This window comes from Podarcis erhardii (assembly GCF_964252035.2).
Source record: "Podarcis erhardii genome assembly, chromosome: 4".
Classification (NCBI taxonomy): Eukaryota; Metazoa; Chordata; class Lepidosauria; order Squamata; family Lacertidae; genus Podarcis; species Podarcis erhardii.
This window is the reverse complement of record NC_138508.1, coordinates 27,665,244-27,689,051: the sequence shown is the minus strand read 5'-3', so window position 1 is coordinate 27,689,051 and position 23,808 is coordinate 27,665,244. Positions and strand designations below refer to the sequence as shown.

The window sequence follows — 23,808 nt, the reverse complement described above, 5'->3', positions numbered from 1 at the left end:
CCACAGAGGGAAGTGAAAAGTGAATTAAAAAATCCTGATTGGCTGGCTATCTGCTTGGCCAATCGAAAGCGGGTTAGGGGGTGGCCGACCAGGGCCTAGAGCTCCACGTGTGTTTTCTTGGAGCAGTCCTGGTTTGTTTCTGGCAGGAGAGGGCGATCGCTGAGGCTCCCGTTTTGACCAGTAGAGCCCGCGATCCAGAACCCTCAGCTTAGGTAAGCGCAGTGGCAGGGTGACAGTGGGTAGGGCTGTGAGAGCTGGAGCTGCTTGGTGCTGCTGCCAGTGCTGCTGCCAATGCTGGGCCCAGCCTGGGCCTGACTCTGCAAAGCGCGAGGTGCAATCCATCCCAGCGCCTAGTGGAGTGGGGCCGTTTGGTGCTGCTGAGTGGCTCAGAGCCCCTTGGCAGCATCAGGCAGTATCAACCCAGCTCCACAAGGCACAGGGTGCAATGTAGACCGAGGTTTCTCAACATTTTTCTAAACATGGCCCCCTTCCAACCTTGCTTCCTTCCTATGGCCCCACTGTCTTACTAGTAGAAAGGTCATCTTTCTAGTCCAACCCCCTGCAACGTAGGTAACTCAGCTAAAGCATCCATGACAGATGGCCATCTGATCTCTGCTGAGAAACCTCCAAGGAAGGAGAGTCCACAACCTCCTGAGGAAGATCCATCTTCCATGTATTATAAAAAGTAAACAACATTTATTTTACCCCAGTTATCTGACACAGAGGGGGAAACCTACAGATACAGTCCAAAAGGTGCACAGGGAGTTCTGTATATATGGGAGAATATTACAAAGCAAGTGGTCCTCACTAACCTGGTGCAGTCTGGAAGCATCCTCAAGACTTCTGTCTCCTTTGTTAACTACCTTCCATTTTTCTTCAGCCTCTCCCCATCCCTGCCTCAAAGCAGGTGAGTGTATCACTAGTCACCACCCACCAGAAGCTTTCAAGCCATTGACTTCCAAGTTATTACTGCCCATGAAATAAACCTCTTTCATTTCTAAGTATAGAAAAAGGCTAGAAAGCAGGTAATATCACAAGAGAATGCTTAGAATATGCTTTCTTTTTGGGTTGCTTCCTACAGAAGATGATTCTGTTACACAGACAACCCTTCCTCTTTGTGCACTATTATAATTCATTTCAAATACTCCTCACTCCACAGGCATAATGTTAGGGCCAGGAAGCCAGAGTCTACTGATTGAAAGAGTGCAAGAGGAGGATGCTGGACACTACCAATGTGTTGCTACCAACCTCAAAGGAACAGTGCAGAGTTCAGCTTACGTCACCATACAAGGTAAAGCATTGCATGTGTCTTATTTGATTTGTTTTTCCTCTTTGATCTGCTCAGAAGTCCCCATTGCTTTTCATGGAGGAGATCTTGCTCTTCCTGGAGGAACAGGTAAAGTGGCTTGTTGACTGTCTGCACTATTTTTCAAACAAAGCCTCAACTAAAGGAAATGCACTAGGTCACAAAGGAAGCCAAAGGGAAATGCTAGATCAGAATGTGTTTATACTGACCTGAAAATAAGCTTTGCTGCAACCCAACAAACGTAGGGTCAGGGTAGAAGGAGGGTGAGTATATTTAGCCTCCTTCAATACGTCGATCTGCTTCATTTCCTGTTCCAGTCTGCTAGAGGCCAGGATGAGATATATTTGTCATTTTTGTGTCTTTGATTTCAGTGTAGACTGAGCTGTCTGATCCAGCTTAAGATTTGCCCAATTGATGGTACATTTAAGAGTTATTTTGCTCTTGTCTTAATGGTATTTAACTGTTTTTAAAAAAATCCTGCTGAGTTTTCATCTTCAATAACATATTGTATCAGTAAATCCTACAGGGTAATTGTGTGCTCCACTTACAGTGAGATCTCTCTCTTCCTCAAAAGATTTGGGCTACACTATTGAGCAACAGTGGCTAAAGAACCCAGATAGTCCCTCGGATTTCCACTCAGGCATAGGGAACCAGTGTTGCTTCCCCTCAGAGGTTTATCAATCTTATCAGTCCCAGGCAGGATGGCCTTATCAGGGATTATGGGAGTTGCACACTAACAATATTGGAGTGAGTGGACAAAACAGGTTTCTCATCCCTGTTTTAAGGATGCAGTTTACATGATGCTCATTGATGAAAGGTAGATGTTCCCTGTCCAGAGGGTACTTCCAGCAAAATTAAATATCAACAGTATTAACCATGCTATTTTATGGGAAACAATTCATAAATGGATTAAATTAATAAAACAAAACAAATGTGCAATGTGCCTTTCATAGAATTGTTGAGTTGGGGTCCCTTCCAACTCTACAATTCTAGGATTCTATGGAAGGTACATTACACATTTTAGGAAACATGAGGCCGTTGCTGAAAACGACCATTCTATGTATAATTTTACTGTTCTAAAACACATAGTAAAACTTAGCTTATTTCCTGACCACATCCCATTTTCTATTTCCATGCCCCTCAACTCAATTTGGCATCAGTTTGAGCCCTTGATAAGAGCTCTGTCCTGGGAACACCCCAATTTCTTTTCTATTAATGTTTTTAATTGAATGTTATCAGGTTATATCAGCACAACCCTATCAACAAAAAGTCAAACTAGAGAACAAAAAAAGACTGGAAGAGGGTGGAGGGGATGGGTCAGCATGGGCATGGCCGGGGGGGGCAGGGAGGAGCAGCTGCTCCCCTAAATCAATAAAAATACATAGCAAACTGAGGTTCTCCCCCCCCCCAACAAAAGGTACGGTAATCATCAACGTTTCACATCCACACTTCATTGGAAGATGGCAGAGTAGTGCACAACAAAGTACAATGTATTTGACTGTGAGATCAGTGCATGCACAATTCACACAGGAGTAATCCCAGTAGTTTCAGGGAAATTACATCAGTGGGTTGTCCCTGTTTGACAGATTTGAAAAACAGTTTGTGATTCAAGCAGGAAGGAAACTGTCTGCCCTCCTTATTTCCTTTAAAAATTATTTAGTCTCTCTGCTGATAGAACTAGGTGCTATTTTTGTATCAAAAAGAGATGAATGAAGAGTAGGACTCAGTTGAACTTTTTATAACCTCACTTACTTGGAAATAGGCCTTGTTGAATTCAATGGGACTTACATTTGAGTAGAAGATTGCACTGTGAACACCCTTGTCTAGCAATTATCTTAGGCGGCGGTATAATTGCTGTTACACATGTTAATATATTTTGTAAATTTATTAACCATTTTCCCATTAAAGTAAGTTTTCAAATAAATTTAAACAAGATTTAAAAAAACATACACGATAAAATCACAAAATATTACAATTATACAACTGAACAGTAGCAAAATGGTTCATTTAGCAGCCACACAAAGGTCTTGTGTGTAGCAATATTTTCATCCAGAAGTGTAAAGGAAGCAAGACATTGCTCAATGGATCTTCAGAGGCAGGGAATTCCTTTGTTATCCTGGAAAAATGTTACAAGTGGGGTGCCTCAGGGTTCTGTCCTGGGCTCACTGTTATTCAACACCTTTATAAACTTTCTCAAAAGTAAGTCATCCCAGACCAATCTGATTTCTTTTTTCGATGGAATTACAAATTTAGTGGATCGGGGAAATGCTGTGGACATAGTGTATCTTGATTTCAGCAAGGCATTTGACAAAGTCCCCAATTATATTCTCACAAGGAAGCTGGTAAAATGTGGGCTGAATGAGGTAACTGGTTCTACACTTGGGCAGAAAGAACTAGCTGCACAAATATAAGATGGAGGGCACCCAGTAGTACATGTGAAACGGATCTAAGGCTCTTTGTAGACCACAGGCTTAACATGAGTCAACAGTGTGATGCAGCAACAAAAAGCTAATACTATTCTCGATTGTATCAACAGGAGTATAGTGTCCCAATCAAATGAAGTAATAGTACCACACTATTCTTCCTTGGTCAGATTCCACCTGGAGTACTGTGTCCAGCTCTGGACACCATAGCTTAGGAAGGATATTGACAAGCTGGAACATATGCAGAAGGGGGAGATCAGGATGATAACAGGCCTGGCAACTAAGCCTTATGAGGAACGGTTGTGGGAATTGGGTATGTTTAGCCTGGAAAAGAAGAGACTGAGAGGAGATATAAAAGCCATCTTCCACTGTCTCAAGGGTTGTCAAATGGAAGATGGAACAAGCTTGATTTCTTCTGCTCCAAAGGATAGGGCCTGAACCAATGGGTTCAAATTACAAGAAAGGAGATTCCAACTAAACCTTAGGAAGAACTTTCTGATGGTAAGAGGTGCTAGAGAGTGGAACAGACTCCTATGAGTCTATCTCCTTCCTTGGATATTTTTAAGCAGAGCTTGGATGGCCATCTGTCATGTATGCTTTAGTTGTGATTCTTGAATTCCAGGGGCTTGGACTAGATCACCCTTGGAATCCCTTCCGACTCTACAATTCTATGATTCTATGATTCTTACTTGCCTAGAGGTTGGAGATATATGTGTACATGTGTAGAAGCCTCTGACTTTTATGTGGGTGGAATGTAGCTCACTGTACAAAGGTAAGAGTCTCATCCGTGCAACCCAAGTAACCTTAGGCAACCCAATTGATTTCATAAATTGGCACCTTGTTATGCAAATTGACTTGAACATTTCAAAATGGATTGTGAAACTCACAGCAGAGGAAGCTCAGGAAACTGAAAGAACAACATTATGAAATGGAAACTGTAGCAAACTGGTAGGTGTTCAATATGATGCTTCATCTTCCTTTCATTTCTATAACGCTTTACCTTTTTAAGAAAAAAACCTCAAAGTGGCTTACAACCTACATTAAAGCATCAAATTAAACAATTCAGAATAACACACATAATTTACAGGAAACTAAAATATTATGTTAAAGATTTCAAAATAAAACATTACAAAAGGCCAACTACAGAATGCACATTTAACACAGCAAAGTTTAAAAAAAACTGAAACATTTCAAAAGAAAACATTATTAAAGGAAGTCCAATATAAAATGTACATTAAAAACAGCATAAGTAGCAGACAATTTTTTTTTTACCATAAGCATAGAAGACATCAAGAGTCAGGGCCAGATCACGTAGTATCTCCCAGCTGCAATCTTGATCTCAAGAAAGCTGAATGAACAGTCATGTTAATATCAGATTACTTCCCAAGTCTAGACCAAATCTGGTTTAAAGGTAAAGAATGATAAGAAGGGAGAAAGAGCAAGTGCCTTGAAGTTGCCCATCAAGGCTTTGAACCTGGATAGCAGACCGAACAGGCACACAGGTCATCTATAGTGAGGGGTATGTATTGTATTTCAGTAGTATAAATTATAGTATATTGTTTCTACAGTTACATAGACTTACAGAATGTTATGCAAATCTGTATCTCTTTCCCTTGGTGATGCTTTTTTGTGATGTGTTAGCAGCCTCCCTATTAGATGCTTGTGATTTATATGGAACAATAGGCTGGCTCAGAAAAAGGCTATTTGTTTACATGGCTGGGAATTAATGCCGGCTGCTACCTCCCTTAATAAACACTCAGGAATTATTATTTTCCTGCTCTTTATGAGAGGAAAATGGGATTTAATTTAAATATCTGGCAACAAATAAGGCTCAAGTTATTACTTTGCCGAGATCCTGTCTTGGAGATGTAGCGACTAAAAGCTGAAAGATATCCAGAATGTGAGCAGTGGTTTGAAGACTCACTTAAAAACAAGCATCACGGGCCTTCAGGCTAGCCAAGGACCCCACAAGGAAGACATTAATCATCCCTCTTTCCTCTGCCAAGACTGATGCTGAGCTGGGATGCCTGAGCAGCAAGAAAAGAACCTGGGAAATCATGTTCCAAACTAGTTCTGCCAGCCATTTCTTTTTTGCTGCATGCTCTTATTAAGTCCTAAACTGGAATGACATTTGAAGAGAAACTTGGAGTAAGAGGCATGGAAGGAGTTTTTACAGAAGTATTTTTAGGACACAAGCTGAAACTTGTGTTTTGCTTCTAAGAACTGAAGTTGTATTTTGTTTTAGAAATATTTTTGGTGATTGCAGGAAATGCATGGAGGGAATATTTTGATGCTAATATTCTGGTGCAGCGTGTTCATTGGCTTCTAATATTTTCCTGATTTAGGCTCCTTTGGTTGTTTGAGCTGATCCATTCCCCTTCACCGTATTTCCTTCATATATTGATCCATATGTTTTCCTGAGATGTTTTCAGGCTTTAACCTAGCAGAACCACTTAGGAAAGGGCTGCTGTTGTTTTTGAGATGGGCAGATCTCACCCACACCTCCGCTTGTCCTGTGCCTAGAAAGCATGGGTCCGACTGGTTTTCTGCCCCCAAGCCACCAGGGATGATTCCATTATCTTACAAAAACCCTCAAATCATTTGAGTGTCAGTCGTGCAAGTACAGCAAACTGATAATATATCAAGGTCAAACCAAAAGACATAGCAGTGCAGATTGAGAGAAAAATGAACTGATTTTAAAGAAATTCAGAGAAAAGAAGGTAGTTAAAAATCTGTCTTAAAAGCATAAAAACAAAAAAAGGTAAGATTTATTGATGTCATGGACTGGCTAGACACAGAGGAATGGTGAGAGGCACCAGCGGGGGAACCCTAATGGAAGAAGACTCAGAGCCCAGAGATTGGTGGTGGGAAAATGATGAGTGGTCAGAAGGAGAAGAGGGAGGATACTCAGAGGAGGAAGTGTTGGAAGCTGAAGAGTGAGCATGAAGAGTCTGTGGCAGAGAGAAGTCCAGAATAAGAGGCAGGAGAGAAAGGGAGGCTAAGAGGCAGAGAGGAGTCAGACTGGTGAAGAAGCCAGGATGTCTCCCCATCCTGCTGTGACAAGCTCCTCTCCCAGGACCAGGAGAGGTATGAAGTGGGAGAAGCAAAGACAGGCATGCTGCTGTGGCCTCTGAATGCTTGGGAAGGACCCAGGAAAGGAGGAGACTTAGACAGCTATGGGAAGACCCTCAGTCTCCACAAGTGCCTCGGAGGGGGGAGACCTACCAAGAAGAGTTGCTGTGCTCAATAGGCCTGGCACTCCTGAGCAGACCTTGTTTCTTCTGATAAATAGTTAACTTCACTTACTTTGTGTGATTTATTGCTGGCTGGCTCCATGACACTTGCTCAAATGTATTTCTACTCTGCTTGACTGATAATAAGATACCTGGTAGGAATCTCATGTTATTCAAAGAGTCTTTCTCTTTTAAGTTACTTCAAAGGATTTAAATGGTGGGCTCAGACAGGAGTGGAAGATGGCTGAAATCCATTGCTCCTAAGCACATTAGTCCAAGAACAAAGAAGCAGGAAGAAAACAGGAAACATGGTCAGCCAGTTCTAAATGGGAGTGGGAGCTCTCTTGAATTTCCGGGGTCCTGCCTTTAACAGAGCAAAGCAGTCTGGTAGGAAGAAGGGATGGGCAAACCCTACTGAGTATTGGGCTGATCCGTATCTAACATGCTAGACAATGCCAGGCTTTATAGCAGCCAATCAGAAAATCTGACCTCTCTAAGCCTCATGCAAAGGAAGGAAAATTTTGGACTAAGCTCTCTCAAGTGTTGAACGATTAATTAGTCTGAGGACAGATATAGTGATGCTTCACACCCTATGGGGCAGCCTGGCAGGAATTAGGAAATTCCTTTCAAGTGTTTACGGGCCACTCAGGCTGTCAAGCAACTACATCTGGGGAGGAAGTGGGAGGGAAGTAAGGAGGCTTCTGTTGTGGTGTAATGACAGTCACTGATTCCATATTGGAGTCTGCACCGTAAGCCTTGCAGCAAAAAGAAAAGGGGAACATTTTTCCCTTTAGAAAATGGAAACTAGTATGGTTATGCTGTCACAGCCTTAGAAATCTGGCCAGCTTAAGCCACCCTTGCCCCAGGAAGTGCAGTGAAATGGTCTTGCAAATGGACCTTGAGCATTGGTTGGGAGTGAATGTGATCATCAGAATGGATCTTGAGTGATATTAAGATATAATGTAATCAATTGCTGATTAGATATACCCGAACAGGTGAGAGGCACATACTTGTAAATAACTGGCTAGCACAGGGGTGAGTGATTACATCTCCATTTGATGATTAATATTCATTGTTTTAATAACAATGAGATGCATAGCTAGAACAGGTGATAGGCACCTACTTTTCTGTGTTTGCTCTGAGCCTTTCAAAAGGGAGAGAATTCTTTGTAAAAGAAAGTCTGAGAACCAGTCCTGGGAGTTTTTTATCAGAGTCTGAGAACCAGTCCTGGGAGTTTTTTCCCCTGGGCATCTACAATCCCTCAACTATTCCTTTGGTATATCCAAGGTATACCCTGTGGATGATCTACAATGTAAAAGTGTTTTCAAGTTTGTTTTGATGCCATGTGAATGACTGCATGCAAGACTTAGTATCTGTGCATGTAGTTGTCTTAGAAGAAAAACAACACTTTATATTTGGTAACTGTTTTTAAAAATTTCAATAAATTTGTAAAACAAACAAACTATGGCTGTGTATGCTATATCTTTAAAACACACCCTAACAAAACACACACACACACACACTCACCCAAAATCTTGGGAACTGTAGTTTGTTATGGGTGCTGGGAATGGTAGCTCTGATGGGGTAAGCTACAGTTCCCAGGATTCTTTGGGGGTGCTTTGAATGTGCTTTATAGTTATAGCGTATATGCAGGCAATGTTAAGAGAAAGCTAAGTGAAAAAAACTATGTGATCAGCTCCTGTGGTTGGATCTTTTAAATGTTATCCCAGCGACACAGGATTTGCTCACAGAATAGAGGCCTTCACATGGCTCAGGTCACATTTCAAAGGCCCCATGTTGTTATAATACCCAATGAAAATTGGTTGTGTGTATGGTTCAGTAAGTCTTCCCAGGCTATCACTCTCCCACATACAACTAGTGCAGCAAAATCCACTGTGCTGTTTCTCTGTTTCAGATAAATGTCATGATAGGAGTTAGTAACAACTGTGGTATATCGGAGTATTACATTTTAATTGTGATTTTATTTTTTTCAGGAATTTCAGAGAGCTCAAACCTGGAGCTGATAACACTGACATGCACTTGTGTGGCAGCAACACTCTTCTGGCTTCTGTTAACACTCTTCATCCGTAAGCTTAAAAAGGTGAGGCCAAAGGCACTGGCACTGAAGGCTCTTCTGGTTTTCCAAATGGGATATGCCTTTTTGTGTTATGTCCCCCCCCCAAAAAAAAACCCAGCTCTTTTGGGACTGGCACCCCCAGCACTCTCTCAAAATTCTAAATGTGCCCGTTGCTCTCAAAAGGTTGCCAACCCCTGTCTTAAGATGCAACAATACCCTTAACTGTTTCTGTGGCCACACAACTGCTCTCCTTTCTGTTTTTGAAAGACGTGGATTTCTGCCAGTTGTCGTAGTGGATTTCTGCCAGTTGTCATACTTCATCACAGGTAGAAATCCAGACTAACATGGCATTCCACTGGAAACAGCCACCTGACAGTGGATGGACCTGACAGTGTCCCTTTATCCAAAGCCTGGCTTATGGGGGTGAAATAATTTCAAAACTATCAATGTTATAAATATGTTACTTCAAATTGTGCTTCATTTTTTACTGAAAGTAAGATAAATCTTCAATGCTGATTTGTGTTGGCTTGAGGGAGATTCTTAGCTAGATAACAGCTTATATGCACTAATTTTAGCTGCTTTGAAAGACAATTCAAGTTGTCCCATTAACACAGGAAAAAAACTGTTCCCTTTGTCCCTGAATCATAGATAGGCAGGCTGACCCTGTGCACATGTACTCAGAAGTAAATCTCTCCAAGTTTGAGAAGGCTTGTTCCCATGTATGTATGCATCGGATTGCAGCCTTAATCCTTTTAACAGCCTAATGAGTCTAAATTACTTGCTAGGCATCACTATGGGGAAATAATATTGCATAGGCAAGAGCCTACAGGGAAATATGAATTCTTGAACATTTGAAAAATGTGTACACAAAATGTTACTGGTGAATACTTTGCAGATTAAATCTCAGTCTTGCACAACTTTCAAACCGCATTTGGCGACCTTTTTTAAGCAACAAGCATTGACAGCTGAACTCATCTGTTGCATATGCCAGTATTTTCTTTTGTACAGTTGTCTGCCAAAGCTATTTTTAGAGGTTGTAGTTAGTCATTTTTCTGAAAATACACTCATCTGAAAGTACAGACTGGAATCTCTATCACATGGCAATTATTTGAGGAGGTCTTCATATGGATTTAATTGACGAAATCAAGCATGCAATACAGTATATATATGAGAGAAGGTGGTGGAAATATCACCAGGATGAAAAAAATACATGGCAATGTTAAAATGAAGCATCTTTAACAGATTGTACATTGGAGCATGAAATGTGTATCCATATGGCAAGAGGTGCAGCAGTCATATCCAATTAACCAATCACCTTCCTGACCAAAGCCAGGAGAACTTACTCAGGATGGCTGTGCATTTTGTAGTGACTTGGGGATCTTTAACATTATTTTCCAGCCTTATTCTTCCGAAATAAAGACAGATTATTTATCGATCATAATGGATCCTGAAGAAGTCCCCTTAGATGAACAATGTGAACGACTTCCTTATGAGGCCAGCAAATGGGAGTTCGCCCGGGAAAGGCTCAAACTGGGTAATCATGTGCTTCTTTCTCTACTATTGCATGCGATTCTGGGTTGGTAATAACAAAATGTGGGTTTCAACCAGCCTTCCCCAACCTAGTGCCCTCCAGATGTTGATCGACTGCAGCTCATGGAGGATAAGGCTATTTGTGGCTACTAACCATGATGTCTATGTTTTCTCTCCACTGCCAGAGGCAATACGTCTTTGATCACCAGTTGCTGAGAATTGCAGGTGTGCAGAGTTCTGTTGCACTCAAGTCCTGCTTGTGGGCTTTCCATAGCATCTGCTGGGCAACTCTGAGAACAGGATGTTGCAGTAGATGGGCCATTGGCGTGATCTAGCAGGCTCTTCTTATATCCATGCATTAACTGCAGATTAATGCTGCAAAGCAGCTTTTATTTATCAACTATTTTTTTCTGTTAATGGGAACTGTTTTTATTTCAGAAAACAAGATTATGCCCCTTAATTGTTACTGTTGCCCTCTGGTTCTGAAATGGAATTGCTTTAAAAATAACTCTCAGTTCAACTGTTGCTATCTGGCCTCTGCAGACGTATTTAGAATCCAGATGTAGGGATCACAGCATCTGCACAATTAATCCCTTTGAGGGGGCAGAACTAAACTGAGCGTCACTGTTTCATAACCGATTTGTAGGTTAACTATTTTCCTCCAAGGGATGCATTCACAAGTGTTGAAGAATTGTTGTGTAACAGGAATTACTATCAGTTTCCTCCTGGGTATCAGACACCCATGGACTAAAAATCCTGGAAGCAGTTAGACAAACCTGTCCCCTGGCCTCCAAATGTAAAAGGGAATCAGTCCAGACAGTGATGTCACTATGACATCAAGTGACTGGCAGGTGGGTGGCCCTGCCCACCTGTCATATTTGGTGCCCCAGGTCAGCGGTTTGAATCCCCGCGACGGGGTGAGCTCCTGTTGCTCGGTCCCTGCTCCTGCCCACCTAGCAGTTCAAAAGCACTATGCAAGTAGATAAATAGGTACCGCTCTGGCGGGAAGGTAAACGGCATTTCCGTGCGCTGCTCTGGTTCGCCAGAAGCGGCTTAGTCATGCTGGCCACATGACCTGGAAGCTGTACACCGACTCCCTCGGCCAATAAAGCAAGATGAGTGCCGCAACCCCAGAGTCAGCCACAACTGGACCTAATGGTCAGGGGTCCCTTTACCTTTTTATAAGGAAGTAAGTCTCATTCAATTTGATGAGTGTTAACATAAGAACATCCAGGCCCATCAAATCCAGCAACCTGTTCTTATAGTGACCAACCTGATGCCTATAGGAAGCCTGCAAGCAGGACCTGAGCGCAAGAGCACTTTCTCCTCCTTCTGTTTATAGCAGCAACTTATATTCAAAAGCATACTGCCTCTGACCGTGGAGGCAGACCTCTTTGTCTTGCTCGTAAGTAAGCATGTTCCTGTTAGACTGTAGCCCAACATGTTTTTAAATTGTACATCTCAGCCATGCAAAGTGTGAAGAGAGCAAATGTGTTTTCTAACACATGCCTGTGTACCAGAGAGATGTACTTGCCAGGGACCCCTCCTTGACTATAGCTCCCTGTCCAGCCGACACTTGTTGGCAAACCAGGTACTTGGAGCATGCAATATGGAATTCCTCTTCTTGGCATGAACTAGTTAATTCAGTTCCTTAAGTTCTATCTTGCATGTAAGAGCTGAGGCACAAATCTGGAGTGGGAGCAGTGTAAATGTGTGTGTGGAGGGGGGTGGGGGAATGGCATAAACAAGGAAAGAATGCTGTGATCATGAATGAAAACCAGATTCTGAAAAGTTGGCTGGGTGCAGCCTGTTTGCTAAATCATCTCCCGCACAAGTCCCAGTTACGTGGAAGTCAGTCCAACCTCTCATTGACCTTGGCAGCTCGTATTGCTATTATCTTGTAAATACGACGTGTTCTTGTTTAGTTGTTGGAAGTTTTTTTTTAGTCTCACTCATATTTTCTTTCTACACTTTCCACCTTTTCTTTATCAGGCCTATTAATTGTAATGCATAGCTATAAATTGTGAATCAGACAAGTGTATTAATTTGTAACGTTGCTAACAGCACCTGACTCAAATAAGTTCCACTGATGAGCTCACTGGGACATACTCCCAGGAATGCGTATTTAGGATTGCAGCCTAGTCTTAGTTCAGTAACTGCCTGGGGCTGAGGGTGAGCGGGGTGAGCCTGACTTCCAGACATTCATTCCCAGATGATGAATCACAGAATCATGGATTCAGAATTGTAGAGTTAGAAGGGACCATGAGGGTCATCTAGTCCAACCCCCTGCAATGCAGGAATCTTTTGCCCAACATGGGGCTCAAACTCACAACTTTGAGATTAAGCGTTTGAGCTATGTGAAATACCATGTGAAGTAGCCAGTGGATTGTCCCCATTCCCACCTTCCATGCATTGATGTGAAGTTCTCAATAGAGTCTACATATGAGCATAGATTCTATTCAGACCTCCAGAGGTGAATACATGGAAGTTGGGAGCAGGGTCTGTGAGCAAGATCTCCTTCCTTCTCCCAGTGTTCATTAACCATGGATCCTAAAAGTCTGCATAGAGTTAGCTTCTGCCTAAATCATCTTGTGCTCCTCTCATCCATTGATTCACATGACTGATGAAATGTCCTTAGGGCCTATATTTACAGCTTCTTATACTGGTGGTTGTAGAAATGCTAATGATTAAGTGAGGTATGTAAATGCCTTGAATGAAATGTTGGATTCTATACCCTTTTAATAGTCATAGCTTCTCTCAAAGAACATGAGGAATTATAATTTGGCAAGGATACTGAGAATTCTTTAATAGAGATTCCTAACCCTCCTTTGGAGGAAGAGTGAGGTATAAATTCCATAAAAAAGAACAAGAATTATTCACAGAACTACAGTTTATTAATACTATAGAATGAATACCCTAGAGCAGTTTAATATACTATGGTTCTAAAACTATGGCAGTTTGTGAATAGGAGATCAGCAGTGGATAAACAATAAAACAATCAATAATCTTAAAAGAGAAGTGATAGTCACTACAACTTAAGTAGTGGGATTAATTATTACTCAAAGCTTGATTAAAAATGACCAGATATTAACCTGGCACTGAAATTAAAACAAGATTTGCATCTGAGAGTGGAGGGCATTCCCCAAGTGGTACAACATTACAGAGAAGGGCCCCTCTTACATAACCCATAGTGTGGAACATCCAAAGATGGGATTCTGAGGAGGAGCTCTAAAAGAAGTGCTTCTTCATTTAGGGCTTTATAGGTCATCACCAACATCTTGAATGCAGTTCAGAAACTTACTGGAAGCCTGTGCGGTTTCTTAAGAATCAGTGTCCTATGGCTGCAGTTCAGTGCTCCACTTAAGAGTTTAGCAGCTTCAGTTTTGAAGTTATCTTCAAGGACATCTTCAGATATGGCATGTTACAGAGCATGCATTAACATGGCCAGGCTATCTGTATCCAGGGATGAACATGGCTCGTGAGGCAAGTTGACCAAAGACACTGTCAGCCACTAAAAACAACAGGGTCTCCAGTGACAAGTCTTTTTTTTTAAATAATATTTATTAACAGGTTTTTTTTTTAATTACAATGCCAATAAACAATACAATATAACACATCTCTTAACATAATTTTCTAAACCTCTTTGGACTCCCTCGCATCTCCCGCTCCTGCGTTCCTGACTATGAAATTTTATCCAGCAAATTTATCCCCTTGTTTCTATTCTTATTATCTAATTTTCAGTATTGTATCTCTAATTTTAGATATCCTTTATTCAAATCTTAAAAGTTCAAATATAACCTGAAAATTATCCAAAAATTTGTCTTTTCTTAAATTTAGCTTATCTTCATATTTCACTTCATCTAGCTTATCGGTGCCAAGTTGTTTATATTCTAGCATCCTTCTTAACATTCATACAATTTACAATACTTTTGTAGATAAATCTTGAATTTCTTCCAATCTTCTTCCACCGTCTCTTCTCCCAGGTCTCGGATTCTGCCAGTCATCTCAGCCAGTTCCATATAGTCTATCAGTTGCATCTGCCATTCTTCCAGTGTGGGTAAATCTTGGGTTTTCCAATGCTTAGCGACAAGTATCCTTGCTGCTGTTGTTGCATACATAAAAAATGTTCGGTCCTTCTTTAACACCTTCTGGCCGACAATACCCAGAAGGAAGGCCTCTGGTTTCTTAGGGAAGGTATACTTGAATACCTTTTTCAGCTCATTATATATCATTTCCCAGAAAGCCTTCACTCTAGGGCAGGTCCACCAGAGGTGAAAGAATGTTCCTTCATTTTCTTTACATTTCCAACATTTATTATCAGACCAAAGACACTGTCAGCCACTAAAAACAACAGGGTCTCCAGTGACAAGTCTAGACCAAAAGTTATGAATCAACTCCTTCAATGGGAGGGCAACCCCCTTCTAGAGCAGGCAGTTTCCCCAATTCCTGGACTCATGAACCGCCAATCCACAGTGCCTTGGTTGGGTAGGGATTCACTCTCAGTTTGTTCTCCGGCATCCAACCCATTACAGAAGTAGAAATAAAGGTGGAATAACTGTATTACTGTGCCTCCAGCTATCATTCCACAGAGTCACTGCTGTAGTATACCATGGTTGATGGTACTGAATGCTGCTGAGAGGCCACCACCCTCTCTGTCACAAGGGGACATTAGGCACTGGTTGGGAACTTCTACAATTTGTTTCAGGAAAGGGTCATCCACAGCCTCCCCTTGGTTCAACATTATATCTTAGAGTCCTATCACAACATTATTTTAATTTCTTAATTTCTTTTTATCCATGTTCTATTCACAGTGATACCATGATCACTGTTTTTAATTTATGTGCAGGGGTGCACTTTGTTGATGTTCCAATTCTGTTTCAGAGCCTTCGGTTGCTTCATTCCCGTTTTGGGAGTTACCCCACCAAGGCTCAGTTTTATCTATCAAGCTGTATTCACCTTCCTGTACTAGGAGTTCAAGTTCATTTTGTTTATTTCCCATCCTCTGCACACTGAAACCCATGGATATTTTACTTCAATGTGGAGTTTGCCTGGCACCAGCCACAGCTTCCCCAGCCTCCCCTGTACCTCCCAAGTCTCTATCTTTAGTGCTTATCTTTGAATTTACCTTTGGGCTATTGTCTCCATTCCCCACGGATTTAGTTTAAAGCCCTCTTGATCAAGTTTGTCCTGCTTCTGCCAAACACATTTTTCTCCAGTCCTCATGAGGTGCAGCCCATTTCCTGCCTGTAGTACTTTGTTAAGGAAGTTTGTACTGTGTTCTCAGAAACCAACCCTCTCCTGTCGACACTATCTGCACAGATGAAATACTAGTCTCTTTCTTTTTAGTCCTCTGTCTTTTACAGGAATACTTGGCAAGAACACTACCTGAGCCCCAAGGTACTTCACCTTCCTCCCCAGAGCTTCAGAGTCAGATGTGATATGTTCATAGTTGTGTCTTGTGGCGCCATTTGTCTCCTTGTGGATTAGTAAGAAGGGATAATCATCAGTGAGCCTGAAAAGTCTTAGTGACCTGTCCTTCATATCCTGGATCTGTGTGCCAGACAGACAGCGTGCTTCATGAACAAAAAGGTCCGGCTGGCACACAGCTGCCTCTGTACCTCTCAGTAGGAAGTCCCCAAGCACCACCACCCTTGTCCTCCTCCTTCCTGCACTCAGTGGCTGAATCATCTCTGTCCTTGAAGGGTTTGAGAGTCTTCCTTTCCCATCTGGTATATCCTGAGAATCACTCTCATTGGACAGATAATAAAAGTGATTTCTTAGTTCCAGTGCTTCAAAATTCTACTCTTTTTTCTGTAGCTGTCTTCCATGCAGTTTCCTCCTTGTTACAGCTCCCATCTTCTTCCTTGACAGTTTCTTCCTGGTTATGGCAAGGGAAGCTCCGCAGTGCCACAACAGAACCAGCCAGACAATGTGGCCCCAGCAAGCACTCCAGTGGTGGCAGCTTTAACCTTCAAAGTCCTAAAGATTTGAGCCTAGAATAGCCAAAGCAATGGCCTTCTCTAATACATTCAGTTCACCAAAAGCTTCTCAAATAATCACATCCCCTACCCACTTGTGCTACTTGGGATGCATATGCATTGACACGCTGTTAACCATTCCTTTGTACTTCAGATACCAAAGCTCAAACTTGAATTCATGTCTCTTCAACAAACTCTTCAACAAAGTAGCTGGAAAAGCTACTTGCTGGTTGCAAGGCAGGCCTGGCCTCTTCCTATCAAGTGGAGATGGGGATAAGAACACAAGTAGAGTCCTGATGGATTGGATTAATGTTTCAACTATTCCAGTATGCTGTTTCTCACAGGGGCCAACCACATGCCTCTCAGAAACCAAAAAGCAGAACTGAAGGCAACAGCTCTCTTTAGCAACTGCTTTTTAATGGCATACTGCCTCTAAATTTTAATTTTAATCTTAATTTTCCTCATATATATTTGCTAATCTAAAGATTGCTTTGTTTCTTCATATTTCTGCCTTTTGTCTAATGAGGAGCGTGTGTGTGTTTTGCTTAAGGCATAAGATGGATCTGGGTAACAGCCAGGCTATATGTTTTAAAAAATTGGGATCAGCTATTGTTCCTTCATCCTAAAAAAGTTAGTTATGTAACCTGATACCTGCAGGAAAACATGTCGGAATTCCTAGGGATGGGTGTGAATATGTCAATTTTAGTTTCTCTCATTTCTTATCTTTCCAATCTTAAATTCAGTTCTCCACATTTCCAGTTTGCAATTAAAAAAAAAACTTCTGTGAAAATTCATCAACATTTGAGTACAAATTTCTCCTAATACGCAAGTTTGCCAAGTATACATATTTTTGCAAAGCATTTTACAATGCATTGTTGCCATGAATGTATGCTTTTTGTGCATGCTTTACCCTCAGGTATGCATTTTTGTACACATTGCTTGTCTGGAGAAGTGAACTGCTAAATTTGGAGAAATGCAAATTTTGAAGGATGGCTGTGTTTGGCTTGCATATTGTTTTGGAAAGTGCAAATTGGGTGGGTCACCTTTAAATCTGAACTGAATTGAATTTCTTTCTCCACCTGCAGCACCTAGAAAAGTCTAATTCCACCTCCAGTCTCCATCTTGGAAATGGGTCTAAATGCAGACCTCATTGCTAGGACATCCAACCTAATTTTTGTACTCCCTCCCGCCATTACTATTTTCCCTGTCACCCCACCCCACTTTCGGCTCTTAGTAGCACCTGGCTTAATGAAGCATTTTGGAGCATTTGAAAGTTTGCTTATGGTTTAGTGACATTTCAGTTGGTCCTGATAAAGGTATTGGCCAATTGTGAGTGTTGACTCTTCCTCACCAGCACTCCTGCTTAAGGATCAACATAGCAGCCTTGGCTTTTTAAGTGTCCATTGTTACTTATAGACTGTGAATTTGTTGAATCCCTGTTTAAAGCTACTGGCCATCCCATCCCCACATCCTGTGGTGGTGAATTTCATAAACTAATTAGGTGTTGTGTGAAGAAGTAACTTCTTTTTGTCTGTCCTGAATCATCGGCCAATCATTTTCATTGGATGAGAAATATACATAACTAGCACTAGCATAATGTTGGCCATCTGCAGTTTTATTATATAGGAGAAGTTCTCCCATCTGGAAACTGTCTCAGATTGCAAGGAAAGTCATAAGGACTTGATTGAAGGCAATACTGCTTGTCTCTACCTGGGAGTAAGTGTTAACAGGGCTGGCCATCTTCCTTTTGCTAGGTGATTAGTGATAAATTTTAATCAGTCATTCTTTCTCCAACTTGCCCATTAGCTCTGTAAAATCTCATACGTTTTCATTTTTTAATTATTTTTCATTTTTTATCATTTGTGAAGTATCTAGTAACCTTATGCCCACAAGAAGTTATTACACAAAAGGAATAAATAAAGCTTGGTTTATTATATGAAATGAAAGTGACAGAATATATATAAAGGCTGCTTCAGACAGCAAGAATAAAGCAGGTAGCAAATCCTACAATGCATACACACCTTGATCTAAAGAGTGAAAAATCTAACTATCCCCATAAGCCTACAGGGAAGTAAGTGTGGCAATTTTGCCATGGAAACCACAGTGAAAGCAAGTTAAGAAATGGAGAAGGGGAAAGAAAGGTATACCTGTCCTTCAGACAGAATGGTTTTTGGATTCCCAGAGGGCACTGAGTAGAATTTTCATTGGAGCTTTGAGAGTTCTGAGTAAATTTTTTGTTGGAGCTAGGAGAGCTGACTAAACATTGAGAATCTAAGGCTTTTAATCCAATGTCATCTAATGGAGAAGGGAGGGGGGCTTTGAGATGAGCAATTCCTATAATTCCAATGGTTTTATTGTTCTGTTGGATTTATTTCAGAGTTTCCTGCCTATTTCCCACTTTGCTTATTTGCTTAATAAAAGTTGAAAGAATACAATCCTAGTGGGCAATGACAAAAACTGGCCATCCTTGTCTGCCTCCTGCCTCAAAGTTTTCCCTCATTATCTTGATGGCATCCGTTCAGATGTAAAGTAGATTTTAATGGTAGCTAGACGCAGGTGGCGCTGTGGGTTAAACCACAGAGCTTAGGGTTTGGCGAACAGAAGGTCAGCGGTTCAAATCCCTGTGACGGAGTGAGCTCCTGTTGCTCGGTCCCAGCTCCTGCCAACCTAGCAGTTCCAAAGCATGTCAAAGTGCAAATAGATAAATAGGTACCGCTCCGGCGGAAAGGTAAACGGCGTTTCCGTGTGCTGCTCTGGTTCCCCAGAAGCGGCTTAGTCATGCTGGCCACATGACCTGGAAGCTGTATGCCGGCTTCCTCGGCCAATAATGCGAGATGAGTGCCACAACCCCAGAGTCAGTCACGACTGGACCTAATGGTCAGGGGTCCCTTTACCTTTACCTAGACTTACATATGCTGGTCTCTACACAAGGTGTGAGGAGCTTCAGGATGTGAGCCTGAAGAGCCTAGTGTGAGTATATACTGTATCAGAATTTGGCTCTCTGCAACAGATATCAAATTGCAAATGTTTAGAAAACAAATGACTATTGTTACAGTCTCTGTATGAAGAAACATATGCAAAGGGTTCTATGCTACCATTGTTTATGGTGGCTGTAAGCATACCATATGATACCCATTAAGCTGCAAACAGTATGGCAGATTACGCCCCCACTTAGGCCTTTTTTAAAATGTCAGTGTGCTCTAACCATTCAGTTATTCACAGCTTTGTGTCAAGCAGAAAACAGACTCCCTGAATTTGCACAGCCCTGTAGCCAGGGTGGAATCACTTAGTGTACTACCCAACCTAGGGCGGTCCTTTACCCCACCTAGGATTTTTATTTTAATTGGATCTTTAATTGTGGCATAACAAGCACAGTCCGCATTGAAAGAATGACAGCTTGTTTTAAGAAAAAAAGAGCAATTCTATGTTTGTTTGTGTGGCTCCCTCCAAGAGTGTAGTTGTTGGAGTCCAAAAGTCTGCTCACACAACATTTCCCCTGACTCAGAGTGGCTTTTTCATGATCTCAGTTACCCTAAGTGAACCTGGAGGTGTGGGGTGGGGAAAAACCAGCCTGTGTAGTAGTAACATAACCCCTAAGAGATTGAGTTAAATATTAGGATTAGCTATTATAGGCTAAGGCGAGACGTTATGCTTTGATTTTCCCTTGCTCTGCTTTTCAATTGCCCTTCCAGATGTCCTCTTTATTGTGTATTCATGACGATCTGTATTCATGCTGGTATTGGGGCAGATATACAGATGATCCCTCTTTCAATACTGCTGTGCCAGGTGAAAAGGGGGCGACGGGGGAAATAGATTTCAGTGGGACGTAAATTGCACCTCACATTCCTAATAACGCTGCTCTGTATGCCATTATCTTCTGAAGCTGCTGGAGGGATTTTCTGTGGCTTGTAAAGTGAGGAGAATTTGGTCCAAGAATTCAAATATCCAAATACTCTCTACAAGTTCTTAGGAGCCAATGTTTGGCACTAAAACATAATGTAACTGAAACCAGAATATCAGAGGATTTTTAAAGTGGGGGATGGGGAGTTTTATTAGTTTTCCATGAAACAGAGATTGTTCAGATGGAAAAGATATCTGGAAAACATGCCAGTGTCCGAATACAACAATACCCCTGTGGTGTTTTACTGAGTACAGAGAGAGTTTACAAGTTGCTTATTCCAATGTCCTAAGTAAATGGACTATTATTGATCAAAACAAATGCCAAATTCTCAGAAAACAATGAGCTTCCAGGAGTTAGGTTTACAACAGATGGATGCCTGGTCTGCACGGGGGTCCTAAGGGCTCCATGACAGAATCAGGCTCCTGCAACACAAGCAACAGGTTTCAATGCCCTCTGTCTCCTTCACTTTACTGATGTCCTCGTGATTCTGTGAATCCAGGTGGACAGATGATCAGATGAACACACATTTTACCACACGTCTTCACCTGATATGTGGTAAAACCCGAGCAACCCTGTCCAATCAGAGGAAAGAAGGGAAATTAATGAAGCAGGGAGATAGCAGAACGGAAAAGTGAAAGGACCAGCTGGGATCTGATTGGTGCAACCCTTAGGCAGGGAGAAATGGTCTAATGCCCAAACTAAGTATGATGTTGCCATCTAGTTTGCCCTTATGTAGCTGATGTCTTTTTAAAAATAAGTAGCTGGGGGCAATTAGAATCATGGAATGGAAGGATGTAGCTTTAATCCTTTGCTCTTGCCGAGATCCCAGCTGGAATTTGTCCCCCATCCCAATACTTGCAAATATCAGTGGGAATAGTAGATTATGGGAGGCATGCTTAAAAGGCAGCAAACATTCCATTATTTGGCTTAGCACTGTACTTTTACAACCATTTAATTTCTTGCCCTATCCAGCAAAATATCTTAGGTCATCTCTGACCAAGAGGTGGATGACATAACAGAGTGCCAGACAAGTACTGAAGGCCATTCCAATCCTTGCAGAAGAAATGAATGAATGAAACAACAGCTGGCACTGGTGGTTACTGTTGTGCCTTGTGGCATTTTTTCAGCAGCAGCAGAGTGCTTCATGCCAGTACTTTGCAGCAGTTTTGCAACATTTTGATTGTTAATACAGCCGCTACAGTGTCATTTTTAGGCCTTGACAGTGGGCTAAGCTTGAAGCATAAGCTTAAATGTGATAAATATTTCTTGTCTTGTATCCCACCTGTTGCAAGTTACTCCCCTGGATTTTACAGACCAGTTCTAACAATATATCTTAGCTGATGTGGCTCAGTTTCTGTTATTCCTAATGCAGACACTCCATACATTTAAAGCACGTTCTCCGTGCCAAAGAATCCTGGGAATTGTGGGTAACATCTCACAGAGCTACACTTCCCAGAATCCTAAATGACAACAGTTCCCAGGATTCTTTGGGAGGGGGAAATGTACTTTAAATATATGATGTGTACACAGCCCAAAACACAATAATTATTATTGAAAGGCTCTGGATCAGAAGCAGCCAGGTGTGATAATCTCCCCCTTCTGCAGCTGCGCTCACACTTCCATCATTTGTGTGACAACTTAGGGTTTCATTTATATTGTGAATTGCTTTGAGCATAGGTCTGTGAAAGTGGTATAATTTGTTGCATATAAATTCAGGACCTCTCCATGTATTCTCACACAGTCAGAACTTTAAACATAATGAAACGTTTGATACTGTGAGTTTATCTGATGATGTCTCTCTAAGCAGCAACTGTGATTTGTTTTTGATGCAGGAAAGACCCTTGGGCGAGGTGCTTATGGGAAAGTAGTACAAGCAGCCGCTTTTGGAATTAAAAAATCACCCACGTACAAAGTAGTTGCTGTAAAAATGCTGAAAGGTACGTATGGTGTAGAACAATTCCACTTTCACTTTGTAGTGTCCAGACTGTGTGGGCACCCATTTTCAGCTGTCCTGCATCTGCAATAAAGCTGAAATCCTGTTGCCATTTGAGCCAGGGACCATAGCCCAATGGTAGAGAGCTATCTTTGCAGGCGGAAGCTCACAGGCTGTTCCTAGATCCTCTAGCCAGAGTGGAGCAAGGCTGCTGCCTGAAAGCCAAGAAAGATGCTGCCAGTTGGTCTTGACTGGCCTTCCTCAAACTGGTGCCCTCCACATTTTGGAATACAGCCCCCGTCAGCTCCAGCTAGCACTATCAGCGGTCAGGGGAGACTGGGGTTGTCGCCCAGAACATCTGCAGGATACCAGTTTGCGGAAGGTTCATGTAGGCAGCCCACAGCCCAAACGGTGCAGTTACAGGCTTCTGGACTTATGGTGCTGTTCCTGCCTAGGGTTCCGGTTTGCGGAAAGCATCCTCACAACCAGCAGAATGCAGCTGGTGATCAACAACAAGTAGTGATAGGAGCCGGGGCAAGAAATCTCCAGGTAAGAAGTGCCCTAAGTAATAAGTAAACCATTTTGCTTGGCCTTGCAGAAGGAGCCACCGCCAGCGAGTATAAAGCTCTGATGACTGAGCTGAAGATCTTGACACATATTGGTCATCATCTGAATGTTGTGAATCTGCTGGGCGCTTGCACAAAAAATGGAGGTATGGACAACTATGACAAAAACATGGTGTTCTGGTTTGCTATTTTATTTTTATTTAAAATATAGCTTTACTTTTTTTGTATTTATCACAGGCTAGAAAGATGGTTCTTAATGCTGGGCTTTGGATCTGCTGGGCTTTGTCCTTGTTTTAACTTCAAGAGTTAAACCATGACTTGATATAACTGTGTGAAAATACATTTTTGAGATGCAGGCCTGAATTAAATCACACACAGATCAAACTTTCCTAGAAATCAGTGTGAAACAAAGATGAGAGTAGAGACTTCAGGGGAAATATTTTGGATTTCTTTCAAATGCATTCTGATTTAAGTAATTATGCTGTATTGCTGAAACAGGCGCTTGAACAATGACACAAAAGGCACAGAGGTTATAAATTGTCATTTCCCCCCACCAAAACGTTTATCATCTTGTTCACAGGGCCACTAATGGTTATAGTTGAATATTGCAAATATGGAAATCTATCAAGCTACCTTAAGAGCAAAAGGAATTTCTTTTCTTCCAACAAGGTAATGTCTCAAATGCTGTATTTTATTTCTTCAGTTCACCATCCACCTAAATAATCACATTAATTGTATTTTGCTGCATAGTTCAAATAGAAACAGGTGTGCAAATGCCCTTTGACCAGTGCAAATATGAGTTGCTTTAATGTACAGATATAGAAAAATAACCAGGTTGTTGCAGCAATGCAGTAACTCAAG

At 41.7% G+C, this 23,808-nt stretch overlaps 1 protein-coding gene across 7 annotated transcripts in view; it reads left to right on the top strand.

The window, feature by feature from the left end:
* FLT1 (fms related receptor tyrosine kinase 1) overlaps window positions 1-23,808 on the top strand; it is a 141,615-nt gene that overhangs the window by 97,265 nt on the left and 20,542 nt on the right. For all 7 annotated transcript variants that reach the window (XM_081860108.1, XM_081860106.1, XM_081860107.1 and 4 more), the window contains 6 exons: window positions 1,160-1,291; window positions 8,957-9,063; window positions 10,438-10,573; window positions 22,281-22,385; window positions 22,980-23,093; window positions 23,528-23,616. In XM_081860108.1, the coding sequence (XP_081716234.1) occupies window positions 1,160-1,291; window positions 8,957-9,063; window positions 10,438-10,573; window positions 22,281-22,385; window positions 22,980-23,093; window positions 23,528-23,616 (683 nt within the window). The remainder of the gene's footprint in view (window positions 1-1,159; window positions 1,292-8,956; window positions 9,064-10,437; window positions 10,574-22,280; window positions 22,386-22,979; window positions 23,094-23,527; window positions 23,617-23,808) is intronic.